The 13,917-nt window shown below is 44.4% G+C and overlaps 1 protein-coding gene across 1 annotated transcript in view; it reads left to right on the forward strand.

The window, feature by feature from the left end:
• The window catches only part of MYH9 (myosin heavy chain 9), a 90,442-nt gene extending 88,797 nt beyond the window's left edge, over nucleotides 1–1,645 (forward strand). The window contains exon 41 of the mRNA XM_046646246.1: nucleotides 93–1,645. Within this exon, the coding sequence (XP_046502202.1) occupies nucleotides 93–210 (118 nt within the window). The 3' untranslated portion in view covers nucleotides 211–1,645. The remainder of the gene's footprint in view (nucleotides 1–92) is intronic.
• Nucleotides 1,646–13,917: the final 12,272 nt, after the last annotated feature.

Here is a 13,917-nt window from a genome sequence, read left to right on the forward strand (position 1 = left end):
GTGCCAGGTTTCCCTCTCAGGATCCTTCGAGATGTGTGAGCTGACTGCGGCCACGCTGGCCTGCCCTGCTGACCCTCTGCCTCTGCCCCCAGGCGTGGGGACCTGCCGTTTGTCGTGCCCCGCCGGATGGCCCGGAAAGGTACAGGCGACGGCTCCGACGAGGAGATGGACGGCAAGGCCGACGGGGCTGAGGCCAAAGCTGCCGAGTAACCTCTTGCCTGCTGCCTGAGACGGATGGACCGACCGACCGACGGACGACTCCGCCTCCCCTTCCTAGCCCTGCAGCACCCCCTCCACCCTCTTGGGACTGCTGTGACCGTGACCCCCACCCCATCCCCGTAGGCCAGGGGACCTCAGGCCTGCACGTCCCTGCACGCCCCCCAGGCCTTGTTGAGGGCGTTTGGCTTCCCCTGCTGCAGCCCCTACTGCTCCCCTCCCACCCCCAGAATCTGATACCAAAGAGTCAGGGTCCTGGGCTCCTGCCCAGGAACAGAGTGACCAGCAGGATCTTCGGCCCTCTCTTGCCAAAAAGCACAAGATGGTGAGGCAAGGAGGGCAGGCCACCGGGGATGGGCAAGAGAGTTTTCTACGAATCTATTTTTCTTGAGACTAAGGAGTTTTCCATAGCCCGACACCCCAGAAGAGTCGTCACCTTCTCCTGCCTCCGCCACCAGCTCCCCCTCCCCCTTCTTTGCTGTTGGCAATCACACGCGGTGACCTCACACCCTCTGCCCCTTCGGCCCTCCACTCCTGTGGGCTCTGGGTGGTCTGGAAAGAGCAGGCCCAGGGATCCCACCTCTGTGCAGGGCACAGAATCCTGGGGCAGGGAGGGAGGGGAATTCCTCCCCGCCCCTGTGGGCAGTGCCACGGTCCCCTTCCTGCTTCTCAGCCGTCTCAAGTGCAATGATGGCCCCGTCCCTCCTTTGCTGAGGGCAGCCCACGCTGCACCGCGAGGCCTTTGGGCCGAGCAGACAGGGCCTGGGGCCAAGCTGGAAAGGCCAGCAGTGGCTTCTCCCAACACTCTTGGGGACCAAATATATTTAATGGTTAAGGGACTTGTCCCAAGTCTGACAGCCAGAGCATCAGAAAGGGCCAGTGGCCCTCCCACATGACCTTGAACCTACTCTAGGACTGGGGCCCGAGGGTAGTTGATCTGCACCGTTGACTCTGTAGTTTAAAAATCCGCCATCTGCGCAGGTGTTTTTGAAAGGAAAAAAGTTTTCTTTTTTTCTCCCCTTCTTGTAATAAATGATAAAATTCCAGGTCTTTATCACTGCCTTTCCTTTGGAACCGTGTTTAGAAGAGAGTAGCTTGTCCTACACTGGTCTACACTGGTTGCTGAATTTACCTGCATTCCTGTTTTGTATATGCTGCATTTAGACTTACTTATGGCAAAGAAAGCATTTTTTTTTTTAAAAAAGAAACTCTCAACAAATCATGAAGATATATAAAAGCTACATATGCCTAAAAAGCTCTGAATTCAGGTCCCAGTTGCTGTCACAAAGGAGTGAATGGAGCTCCCACCCCATCCCTTTTTTTATATAATGAAAGTGCCTTAGCATGTGTCGCAGCTGTCACCACTACAGTAAGCTGGTTTACAGATGTTTCCACTGAGCGTCACAATAAAGAGTGCCATGTGCTACGAGCCGTGCCTGTGGTGGTGTCTGTCTGCTGGAGACGGTGGCCTGGGGAGGGGCTGTGTTTGCTTCTGTAGCAGGCACCTACTTTGTGCATCTTCTGGAAGCTTCCAATAGTGCTGCACAGCTGAGGCACAGGCCTTGGTGGAGGATGGTAGTCACACAGAAAAGGTGAGAAAGGCAGGCTGGGCCAGATTCAAGGATGCCAAGAGTGTCTATATAAACCTTGGATCGTTTCGGTTATTGAGCACCTGCTCTGTGGGGCTAGACACGTGGCCCAGGTGCTGACTTCCTTCATCGGCAAACAACGCAAGGCCTGCCCTGCAGAGGTTTGTCCCAAGTGCTGTGTCAGTGGGGAAGAGGGAGGCAGTGCCCAGGCCTGTGGGTATCAGACAGGAGGCTCTCCCTGGAAAGGCCAGAGCTTTGTTCGTTCTGTTAACAAAGGCTGAGCATGAACCAGGCCCCTTGCGAGGCCCTGGGCAATGAAGACAGATGTCTCTGCAGCTGCAGGATGTGGGCGAGGGGGAGAAGCTTTCCTTAGGGAAGGGATGTGGCACCCACTTGATAGATGGCGTGGACTCAAGCAGCAGGCCTGCGTGCCAGCACGGTTGCTGAGGAAAGCTGCGGGCTTCTAAACAGAGCACTCCCTGGGCCTCCCTCAGCCGACCCCTCCAGCTCTGAGCAGGTGCACTTCTGGCCCCGGGAAAAGGAGCAGCGGGTGATGACGTGAGAGGTAGGTGGGGGCCAGGCCCTGGAGGGCTCTGGGTGCTTCTGCCTTTCAGTGTCATTGGAGTTTTCGGGCTACAAAATTGGTCCACGTTTGTTGTCACATCGGATGCTCCTGGGTTGGGTTCCAGCTCCACCACTTTCTTGTGACTTTGAACAAGGGATGTTGCTTCTCTGGGCTTATTCCTCACTATGGTTCACCTTTAAGGGCTGGGCTCAGGTGGCCTCAAGTTTGAGTGCCAGCTCTGCTCCCTCCTGGTGACCCGGGCCTGAGACTCGCAGTGTAAATGGGAGTAACAGTCACTGCCACATGTGGTGTCAGGAGGATTAGGTGACGAGTGTGGAGCTCCCTCCCCAAGGTTTCTGAGCATCCTCAGGTGGTCTTCCAGCCTCCTGGCACTGCCAGCTGGCTCCGAGCTCCCGCTTCTGCTCAGTCAGCACCGGGTTTGGATGCTCTTGCTTCCACATATGCTCCGTGCTTGGGTGTGCATTTCAGCCGCTTCCCATCAATCCCACCCTAGCAGACACAGGATTTCCCAGGCAGTGCAGGTACCCAGAAGACTTGGGTGGAGGGGGATTTATCTCCTCACACAAACCACATGGATCTGGGTGTTAGACATCCCCGCGGCTCTTGGTCAGTCCTGATGTCCACAGGGCCCTGTGGCGCCTCTGTCTCTCCACCTCCCATCTCCCTTCCTTGTTCGTCTCTGACCCCCAGAGGCTCCTGAGAACCCTAAATTCCCTTCACTCTACCCAGTAACCCACACCGCATGCTCTGCCTCAGGCTCACCTCGCCTTCAAACCCAAGAAGAGTCTGGCAGCACAGAAAGATCCATCCTCCTGGGAAGGTGAGGCAGGCTAGGAGAGACCTGTGATTTGGAAAGAAGCTTTGGCTGCAAGGAGCAGAAACCCAGCCAAGCCAGTGGAGGGAAATGGGAGTGCATTTTTAGGACACAGGGCCTCTCAGGGAGCCAGGCGACAGCCACAGCATTTGCTGCTGTTTCCTCCCAAAACTGGGATCTAGAGAGTGGGCAGCCTGAGGTTGAGAGCTGTTCTCTGATTTGCTCAGATGCTACAGACTCTATGTCTCTTTCATCCTGCATCTCTGCTTCTCTTGTTACTGGACCGATGGGAGTCCTCCTCTTGGCAAGCTAATCGAACTGCACCAGAAGTGGTCACACAAAGCAGAAATTTTATTTGCAGCATGCAATGAAGGCAATGGAGATCACGGAATAATTTCACAAAGCTATGGCTCCCCAAACATGGGAGGCGGGTACCTTTATTTGGGGGAGGGAATGAATCTTCAAAGGGGAAGTTTCATGATTGCATGTAGAGGTAGGCATAAGCTCACACATGCATGGTTTGAAAACATGCTGTTACATACATCACATAATCTAAAAATGGTTGCTTTGCCTTTCCCAGAGGAGGAGAATTTACAATGTTAATGAGGACAGGTTTCTTTAGTACAACTCTCTGTCTGTGCAGGTGTCATTCTTGTGTTTGTGGTCTGGATCCGTCTGGGCTGGTTCAGAGTGGTTGGTCCAGGGTGGTTGTCATTTAGAGTTTCTTCCTGGAACACAGCTGAAACGGCATAAGCTCAAGACCCCCAAGTTGTCAGAGAAAGGAACATTTGCACCTTTTAACCAGACAAGAGAATTAGGTCAAACAGACAAGAAAAAAATGGTTGGAGCTTAGGCAAGAGAAGAAAAGCAGGTTAGGGTTTATGGCTGGTGAGAGAACCCTCCTCTAGTTTTATCCTGCTCGTCATTCTTGAGTGGCGTGGGGCGAAGGTCCACCTTCCGTGACTACTTCCCTCTGAGTCCGGGCATTGACATAGGGGCCGGTAGAGGAGTGGAGTTTTTCCCTCATTAGCCTAAGGTAAGTCTGTGGGTCACCAGGCATGGCTCCAAGGTGTTCATATTCTTGATTAATAGGCAGGTGGCAGCTACAGCCCCCAACTATGGGGACCATCTTTTCGCCGTGATGTCTAGCTGCTTTGAGAAATAGGCTGCCACTCTTTTTCAAGGCTCCCAACATTTGGGTTAATACTCCTAGAGCTAATCCTTTTTTTTCAAGATTTTATTTTTTTCCTTTTTCTCCCCAAAGCCCCCTGGTACGTAGTTGTATATTTTTACTTGTGGATCCTTCTAGTTGTGGCATGTGGGATGCTGCCTCAGTGTGGCTTGATGAGTGGCGCCATGTCCACACCCAGGATTGGAACTGGAGAAATCCTGGGCTGCCGCAGCAGAGCCCGTGAACTTAACCACTTGGCCACGGGGCCGGCCCAAGAGCTCATCCTTGTCTTTCATGAATGTATAGGTCAAATGGTTTGCTCAGATCTGGTAAGACCAGTGCAGGTGTTTCCATTAGTAAGTTTTTAAGCTTATCAAAATCTTGGTCATACAGCTTATCCCACTCAAAGAGATTCGTTTCTGGCCCCTGTAATTTGTCATAGAGAAGCTTAGCAATCAACCCAAAATTAGGGATCCACATGTGGCAGAAGCCAGCCATCCCCAAGAATCCTCGTAGCTGCCTATGTGCTCTTGGTGGAGCAAGTCCATATATCACTATTTTCTCTCTCGAGGAAGGCTGCGCTGTCCGTTTTGAAATAATAAACCCCTAATACTTTACCGTCTCTAGATATCTGCACTTCTCCCTTAGACACGTTAATATCCCTTACTGACAAAAAAGTTTACTAGGGTTCTCATTAGTGATTTCTTTAGAAGGACTGGCCATTAGGATGTCAAACACATACTGTAACACAGTGTTTTAATTAAGTGCCTTAAATCTTGGCCCAAGATTTCCCCCAAAATTGTCAAGGAGTTTTACAATTCTTCAGGTAAGACAGTCCAGAAGTACTGTTGTTTCTGGTGGGAGTCTGGGTCCTCTCATTTAAAGGCAAAAGTCTCCTGGGATTTGGGGTCCAGTGGCATGCCAAAGAGAGCATCTTTTAAATCTAGCATTGTATAAAACAGGCTATCCCCAGGGAGATGAGCCAGCTGGGTGTAAGGGTTACAAGATGTGTGTATGTCTCAGACTTTTTCATTGACAGCCCTAAGGTCTTGAACAAATCTATTTCCCTGTTCCCGGCTTTTTAAGGGGTAAAATGGGAGTGTTGTATGGGGGTCTGCATGGCCTGATTAATCCTTGTTTTAAAAGTTTGTCAATCACAGGAAGGATTCCTCTCATGGCTTCTTTTTTTAGGGGATATTATTTTTACCGGAGGCCAGTGGTCTCTCTACTTGAATTCCATTCTTACAGGTATGGCGCTGGCCGCTCATCCCACCTGTCCTTGCATCCATACCTGTGAGTTAACTAAGTTTAAAATGTTTTGGGGGAATTTTTTCCTTTTCAGGTGCTGGCATGTCTTGTAATAAGGCCATGAGCTCGGCTCCCCGATCTATGGGAACTTAGATTTCTATTTTATCTCGTTCCAAGTTTATCGAGGCCCCCAATTTTGACAGTGTCTCCCTCCCAGGAAGGGGAACAGGACATTCTGGCACATGTGGAAATGAACATCTTCACATTTTTGACCCTATTTCGTAGGTTAAGGGCTCCAGAAACCTTTTGGCCTATCCTTTCCCTGATACCCCTCTTACGTCACATTTTCTTTTAGAAAGGTCTCTCTTTTGGGTTTTCAACCCTGAGAATGTGGGTCCAGTCTTGAGCAAAAATTCAACATGCTCTCTTCCCACTGCTAAGGTCACCCAGGGCTCGTCAGGGGAGATAAGGATTTGGTTGCCTGGAGCCAACCGGGGAGCCCCACGGCCCCGTCCCATCTCATCTGTAGTCATGGGAAGTAGCCATGGCTTGGTCTTGTCCGATCCCTTCCCTCCCTGGGGTTGGTCTAGATGGGTCCATTTCTAATGTCCTTCCTGTCTGCAGTATGCACATTGATTAGGCCCCAACTTCAGTGGTGGCCTTCTGGTCCCATGCTGGGGGCCAGGGTCACTCACCCGTGACATTTTCTTCTCCCTCAGGTTAACTGGAGCAGACTGGAGGGCCACTGTGAGAAGAGTAGCTTGCCTCTGCCCCTTTGGTCGTCTTTCATTTCTTCTGTCATATCTCGGGTGTTGAACACCCTGAAGGGTGCCTCCACTAACTGTGCAGAACTGGCAGCAGGCCCTATTGTCAATTTTGGGAGTCTCCTACAGATATCTGGAGCACTCTGAGATAGGAAGCAGGTATCAAGAACCACTTATATTAATATTTACCCACATAATATAACCTAGGAAGGTTTATTATCATTTATCTGATAAGTTTTAAATGTAACAACACACCAAATAAGCCTAACTAATTTAATATCTCCCTCTTTATAGAAAGAAAGAACAAATTCTTTGAGAAGTCCCCAGGACCTTACTGGAAACCCTGAAAAAGAAAGACTTTACTTAGGATATGAACCTTGGGGAAATTTATCAAAAAATATCAAAAGGTTTTAAAACACTTGGTCCAATAGAAAATAATGTTTGGTTATCCGTTCAATCCAGGTGACAACAGGACATGTCAAACAGAGAGTGAAACAGCCTAAAAAAAGAAAACCACGATAGACTTCTCAGTCTCTTTAAGCGTAGGAAAATTATTTTAACAAAACATAGATTTTCTGTCTTTTAAGTAGACTCACTCAAAAGTAAAGAAAAAAATAGGCTTTTGTAATCTGTGTAAACCGAAAGTTCAAGAAGATTATCCTTTTAGGGGCTGGCCCCATGGCCGAGTGGTTGGGTTCGCGCGCTCTGCTGCAGGCGGCCCAGTGTTTCATTGGCTCCAGTCCTGGGCGCGGACATGGCACGGCTCATCGAACCACGCTGAGGCGGCGTCCCACGTGCCCCAGCTAGAGGGACCCACAATGAGGAGTATGCGACTATGCACTGGGGGACTTTGGGGAGAAAAAGGAAAAAACTAAAATCTTTAAAAAAAAAATGAACATTATCCTTTTAGCAGAGAGCAAGCCAAATTTTAAAGTTTTTAACTTACTTTTGATATCAACTCATTTATTTAATTGAATTTATTTTAATCTTAGACAGCTTGACCATACATAAAACTCTTTTTTCAGAGTTTTTACTTCTACAAACTTTCTGTAGATGTACTTACTTTTTACATTTAGAATTTGTCCCATGCCTTCCTTTATTTTTTCCTTTCCTAGTAGTTTAGGAGAAATTTATCTTTTTTTTTTTTTTTTTTAGTTCCTAATAGTTTACATCATTGTGAAATTTCAGTTGTACATTATTTCTTGTCTGTCACCGCATAGGTGCTCCCCTTCACCCCCTGTGTCCACCCTCCACCCCCCTTCCCTTGGTAACCACTTAACTGTTTTCTTTGTCCATGTCTTTGTTCATATTCCACATATGAGTGAAATCATCTGATGTTTGTCTTTCTCAGTCTGATTTATTTCACTTCGTTTATTTCCCTCCAGGTCTTTCCGTGTTGTTGCAAATGGGGTGAATTTGTCTTTTTTATGGCTGAGTAGTATTCCATTGTATATATATACCACATCTTCTTTATCCATTCATCAGTTGATGGGCACTTGGGTTGCTTCCATGTCTTGGCTATTGTGAATAGTGCTGCAATGAACATAGGCGTGCATATGTCATTTTGGATTGCTGATTTCAAGTCATTTGGGTAGATACCCAGTAGTGGGAGAGCTGGGTCATAGGGTAGTTCTGTTTTTAGTTTTTTGAGGAATCTCCATGCTGTTTTCCATAGTGGCTGCACCAGTTTGCATTCCCACCAGCAGTGTATGAGGGTTCCCTTCTCTCCATATCCTCTCCAACATGTTATTTTTAGTCTTAGTGATTATAGCCATTTTAACAGGTGTAAGGTGGTATCTTAGTGTAGTTTTGATTTGCATTTCCCTGATGATTAGTGATATTGAACATCTTTTCATATGTTTCTTGGCCATCTGTGTATCTTCTTTGGAAAAATGTCTGTTCATGTCCTCTGCCCATTTTTTGATTGGGCTGTTTGTTTTTTTCTTGTTCAAAACAAAACAGTTCCTTATGTATTATGAGTTACTTATATATTATGGAGATTAACCCCTTATCAGACATATGATTTGCAAAAATTTTCTCCCAATTGGTGGGTTGTATTTTGGTTTTGATCTTCATTTCTTTTGCCTTGCAGAAGCGCTTTAGTCTGATGAACTCACACTTGGTTATTTTTTCTTTTGTTTCCCTTGTCTGAGAAGATATGGTATTCGAAAAGATCCCTTTAAGTTCAATGTCAAAGAGTGTACTATTTATATTATCTTCCAGAAGTTTTATGGTTTCAGGACTTATCTTCAAGTCTTTGATCGATTTTGAGTTTATTTTTGTGTATGGCGTGAGATAACGGTCTACTTTCATTCCTTTTTTTTTTGAGGAAGATTAACCCTGAGCTAACTGCTGCCAATTCTCCTCTTTTTGCTGTGGAAGACTGGCCCTGAGCTAACATCCGTACCCATCTTCCTCTACTTTATATGTTGGACGCCTACCACAGCATGGCTTGCCAAGCGGTGCCATGTCCACACCCGGGATCCAAACTGGCAACCCCAGGCAGCCGAAGCTGAACATGCGAACTTAACCGCTGAGCCACTGAGCCAGCCCCTACTTTCATTCTTTTGCATGTGGTTGTCCAGTTTTCCCAACACCATTTATTGAAGAGACTGTCTTTTCTCCATTGTATGTTCTTGGCACCTTTGTCGAAGATTAGCTGTCCGTAGATGTACAGTTTTATTTCTAGGCTTTCAGTTCTGTTCCGTTGATCTGTGTGCCTGTTTTTGTCCCAGTACCATGCTGTTTTGATCACTATGGCTTTGTAACACATTATGAAGTCAGGGATTGTGATGCCTCCAGCTTTGTTCTTTTTTGTCAGGATTGCATTAGCAATTCGGGGTCTTTGGTTGCCCCACATGAATTTTAGGATTCTTTGTTCTATTTCCATGAAGAATGTCATTGGGATTCTGATTGCGATTGCACTGAACCTGTGGATTGCTTTGGGCAGTATGAACATTTTAACTATGTTTATTCTTCCAGTCCACGTGCATGGAATCTCTTTCCATCTCTTTACGTCATTGTTTATATCTTTCAATAATGTCTTACAGTTTTCATTGTATAAGTCCTTTGCCTCCTTAGTCAAATTTATTCCTAGGTATTTTATTCTTTTTGTTGTGATTGTAAAATGAATGTATTCTTGAGTTCTCTTTCTGTAAGTTCGTTATTAAAGTATAGAAAAGCAACTGATTTTTGTAAATTGATTTTGTACCCTGCAACTTTACTGTAGTTGCTAATTATTTCTAATAGTTTTCCAATGGATTCTTTAGAGATTTCTATATATAAGATCATGTCGTCTGCAAACAATGAGAGTTTCACTTCTTCACTCCCTATTTGGATTTCTTTTATTCCTTTCTCTTGCCTAATTGCTCTGGCCAAAACCTCCATAAGAGTGGTGATAGAGGGCATCCTTGTCCTGTTCCTGTTCTCAGGGGGATGGTGTTCAGTTTTTCCCCATTGAGTATAATGTGGGCTGTGGGTTTCTCATAAATGGCCTCTATTATGTTGAGATAGATTCCTTCTATCTACATTTTCTTAAGGGTTTTTATCATAAATGGCTATTGGATCTTGTCAAATGCTTTCTCTGCATCTATTGAGATGATCATGTGGTTTTTATTCCTCATTTTGTTAATATGGTGTATCACATTGATTGATTTGCGGATGTTGAACCATCCCTGTGTCCCTGGTATGAATCCCACTTGATCATGATCCTTTTGATATATTCCTGTATTCGGATTGCCAACATTTTGTTGAGGATTTTTGCATTTATGTTTATCAGCGATATTGGCCTGTAGTTTTCCTTTTTGTGTTGTCCTTGTCAGGCTTTGGTATCAGAGTGATGTTGACCTTGTAGAATGTGTTAGAAAGTGTTCCATCTTCCCTAACTTTTTGGAATAGCTTGAGAAGGATAGGTATTAAATCCTCTGTGAAAGTTTGGTAGAATTCCCCAGGGAAGCCATCTGGTCCTGGGCTTTTCTTCTCTGGGATGCTTTTGATTACTGTTTCAATCTCTTTCCTTGTGATTGGTCTATTCAGATTATCTATTTCTTCTTGATTCAGCTTTGGGAGGTTGTAAGAGTCTAAGAATTTATCCGTTTCCTCTAGATTATCCATTTTGTTGGCATATAGTTTTTCATAGTATTCTCTTATAATCTGTTGTATTTCTGTGGTATCCATTGTTATTTCTCCTCTTTCATTTCTAATTTTATTTATCTGAGCTTTCTCTCTTTTTTCTTTGTAAGTCTGGCTAGGGATTTGTCAATTTTATTTATCTTCTCAAAGAACCAGCTCTTTGTTTCATTGATCCTTTCTATTGCCTTTTTTTGTTTCAATAGCATTAATTTCTGCTCTGATTTTTATTATTTCTCTCCTTCTGCTGACTTTGGGCTTTGTTTGTTCTTCTTTTTCTAATTCAGTTAGGTGTAGTTTGAGATTGCTTATTTGGGTTTTTTCTTGTTTGTTAAGGTGAGCCTGTATTGTCATTAATTTCCCTCTTAATAAGGCTTTTGCTGCATCCCATATGAGTTGGTATGGTATGTTTTCATTTTCATTTGTCTCCAGATATTTTTGTATTTCTCCTTTAATAGTGAGTATTTAATGTCTTCAATGATCCATTGCTCATTCAATAGCATGTTGTTTAGTCTCCAAATCTTTGTCCTTTTCTCAGCTCTTTTCTTGTAATTAATTTCTGGCTTTATAGCATTGTGATCAGGAAAGATGCTCGTTATTATTTCAATCTTCTTAAATTTATTGAGGCCTGCCTTGTTTCCCAACATATGGTCTGTTCTTGAGAACGTTCCATGAGTACTTGAGAAGAATGTGTATTCTGCTGTTTTTGGATGGAGTGTTCTATATATGTCTGTTAAGCCCATCTGGTCTAGGTTTTCATTTAATTCCACTGTTTCCTTGTTGATTTTCTGTTTGGATGATCTATCCATTGATGTAAATGAAGTGTTGAGGTCCCCTACTATTATTGTGTTATTATTAATGTCTCCTTTTAGGCTTGTTAATAGTTGCTTTATGTACTTTGGTGCTCCTGTGTTGGGTGCATAGATACTTATAAGTGTTACTTCTTCTTGTTGGACTGTCCCTTTGATCATTATATACTGCTCCTGTTTGTCTCTCTTTACCTGTCTTATCTTGAAGTCTACTTTGTCTGATATAAGTATTGCAACACCTGCTTTCTTTTGTCTGCCATTAGCTTGCAGTATCATCTTCCATCCCTTCACTCTCAGCCTGTGTTTATCATTGGCGCTGAGATGTGTTTCCTGGAGGCAGCATGTTGTTGGGTCTTGTTCTTCAATCCATCTCACCACTCTGTCTTTTTATTGGAGAATTCAATCCATTTACGTTTAGTGTGATTATCGATATATGAGGGCTTAATGCTGCCCTTTTATCACTCGTTTTCCAGTTCTCTTGCATTTCCTTTGTTTCTCGTCCTGTGTATTTTGGTCTACCAATCGAGTTGTGTAGTTTTTAACATGTTTATTTGTTTTCTTCTTATTTATTATTCGTGTTTCTGTTCTGCTTTTTTTGTTTAGTGGTTACCCTGAGGTTTGTATTCAAGATCTCGCGGATAAGAAAGTCCCTTTTCTGATGGTCTCTAATTTCCTTAGACTAAACTGATTCAGTCCCTTTCCTCTTCTGCTCCTAAGTTGTTTTTCTCACATATTATTCCATCTTGTGTTATGAGTTTGTGGTTAAAATGACGAGATTATCTTTGTTTTTGATTTTTTCCTTCCCTTTGTCTTTAATGCTATACATGAGTATTTGCTATCCTGCTCTGATTCTGTCTGTCTGTTTAACTCCTAACTCCACACTTTGTAACTCTTTTCTCCCTTTTTTTTTTCTGGTATGACGTCCTTCTTGAGGATTTCTCGTAGTGGGGGTCTTGTGGCAACAAACTAACTCCCTTAACTTATGCTTGTCTGGGAAAGTTTTTATTTCTCCATCATACCTGAAGGATATTTTAACTGGATAGAGGATTCTGGGCTGAAAGTTTTTGTCCTTCAATGATTTGAATATGTCATTCCAGCCTCTCCCAGCCTGTAAGCTTTCTGCAGAGAAATCTGTTGAAAGCCTGATGGCAGTTCCTTTGTAGGTTATTTTCTTCTGCCTTGCTGCCCTGCATATTCTTCCTTTGTCATTCAGTTTTGCCAGTTTTACTACTGTATGCCTTGCAGTAGGTCTTTTTATATTGACATATTTAGGAGATCTGGCAGTCTCTTCCATATGGATTTCCCTAGGTTTGGGAAGTTCTCTGCTATTATTTCTTTGAACAACCTTTCTACTCCCTTCTCCTTCTCTTCTCCTTCTTGAATACCTATAATTCTTATGTTGCATTTCCTGTTGGGTCAGATATTTCTCAGAGACTTTCTTCATTTCTTTTTAGTCCTAGTTTTCTCTCCTCCTCTGTCTGGAGCATTTCAACATGTCTGGCTTCCATTATGCTGATACGCTCCTCTACGGTGTCTGCTTGAGCATTCAGGGAATCCACATTTTGTTTTATTTCTTCCCTGTGTCTTTCATCTCTAATATTTCTGCTTGATTCTTCTTTGTAGTTTCAATCTCTTTTGTGAAGTAGCTCCTGAACTCATTGAACCGTTTCTCTACACTCTCTTTTACCTCATTAAGTTTTTTGATGATAGCTGTTTTGAATTCTTTGTCATTTAGATTACATACTTCTGCGTCCTCAGGACTGATTTCTGGGTACTTGTCATTTTCTTTCTGGTCTGGAGATCTAATATAGTGTTTGATGTTGCTAGAGGCTCTGTTTTTCTCACATCTTGTGTTATTAGGTTGCAGTTACCATTTATCACCACTGGGTGGGGGTCAAGAGCCCATATTCTGAGCCCTCTGACTTCGGCTGAAATCCTAGGGGCTGGAGCCCTGCTGGGCGGGTGGGGGAAGGGTGCTTTCTTCTGCGTGTTCTCGGGGCTTTCTCCCGCTGCTCTCCTGGGGTGTTGGCTTGAAGAGGTCATCCGCTGTGAAAGCTTTCAGCTCAATAGAGGGCTTCCCTCTAGGCTGCGAGGGCCCTAGGCAGTCCTTTAAGTTCCCCTGAATGACCATCCCCTCCCCCATTCCTTCCCTCTCGGAGGATTTCTGGGGTCCCCATTGCAGTCTTTAGGGGAGGGAGCAAAGATTTCTCTTACCCGGTTCCAGCTCCTCTGAGGGGGGCTGCAGCCTCTCTACTCTCCATCATATGGCTGCGTGGATCTCTCTGACATTTATTGTGTTGAGTTTGGATGTCCTCTCTTGGAGTACGGGATTTTTTTCGTTGTATATGGGAGGAAGAAGATTTCTCAGTGACCTTCACTGCCGTGATGCTGACGTCACTCCCAAACATTCCAGTTTTTAATTTCTTTTTTTCTGTAGCTTTTTAAATGTTATCAATTTTTTTCCAGTTATTTTATGGAGATCATATTGATTTATAACATTGCATAATTTCAGGCATACATTATTATATATATTAGTTTCTGTATAGACAGCACCATGCTTGCCACCAATATTCTAGTTTTTATCCATCATTA

The sequence above is a fragment of the Equus quagga genome, chromosome 19 (assembly GCF_021613505.1).
Source record: "Equus quagga isolate Etosha38 chromosome 19, UCLA_HA_Equagga_1.0, whole genome shotgun sequence".
In the NCBI taxonomy this organism is placed as follows: domain Eukaryota; kingdom Metazoa; phylum Chordata; class Mammalia; order Perissodactyla; family Equidae; genus Equus; species Equus quagga.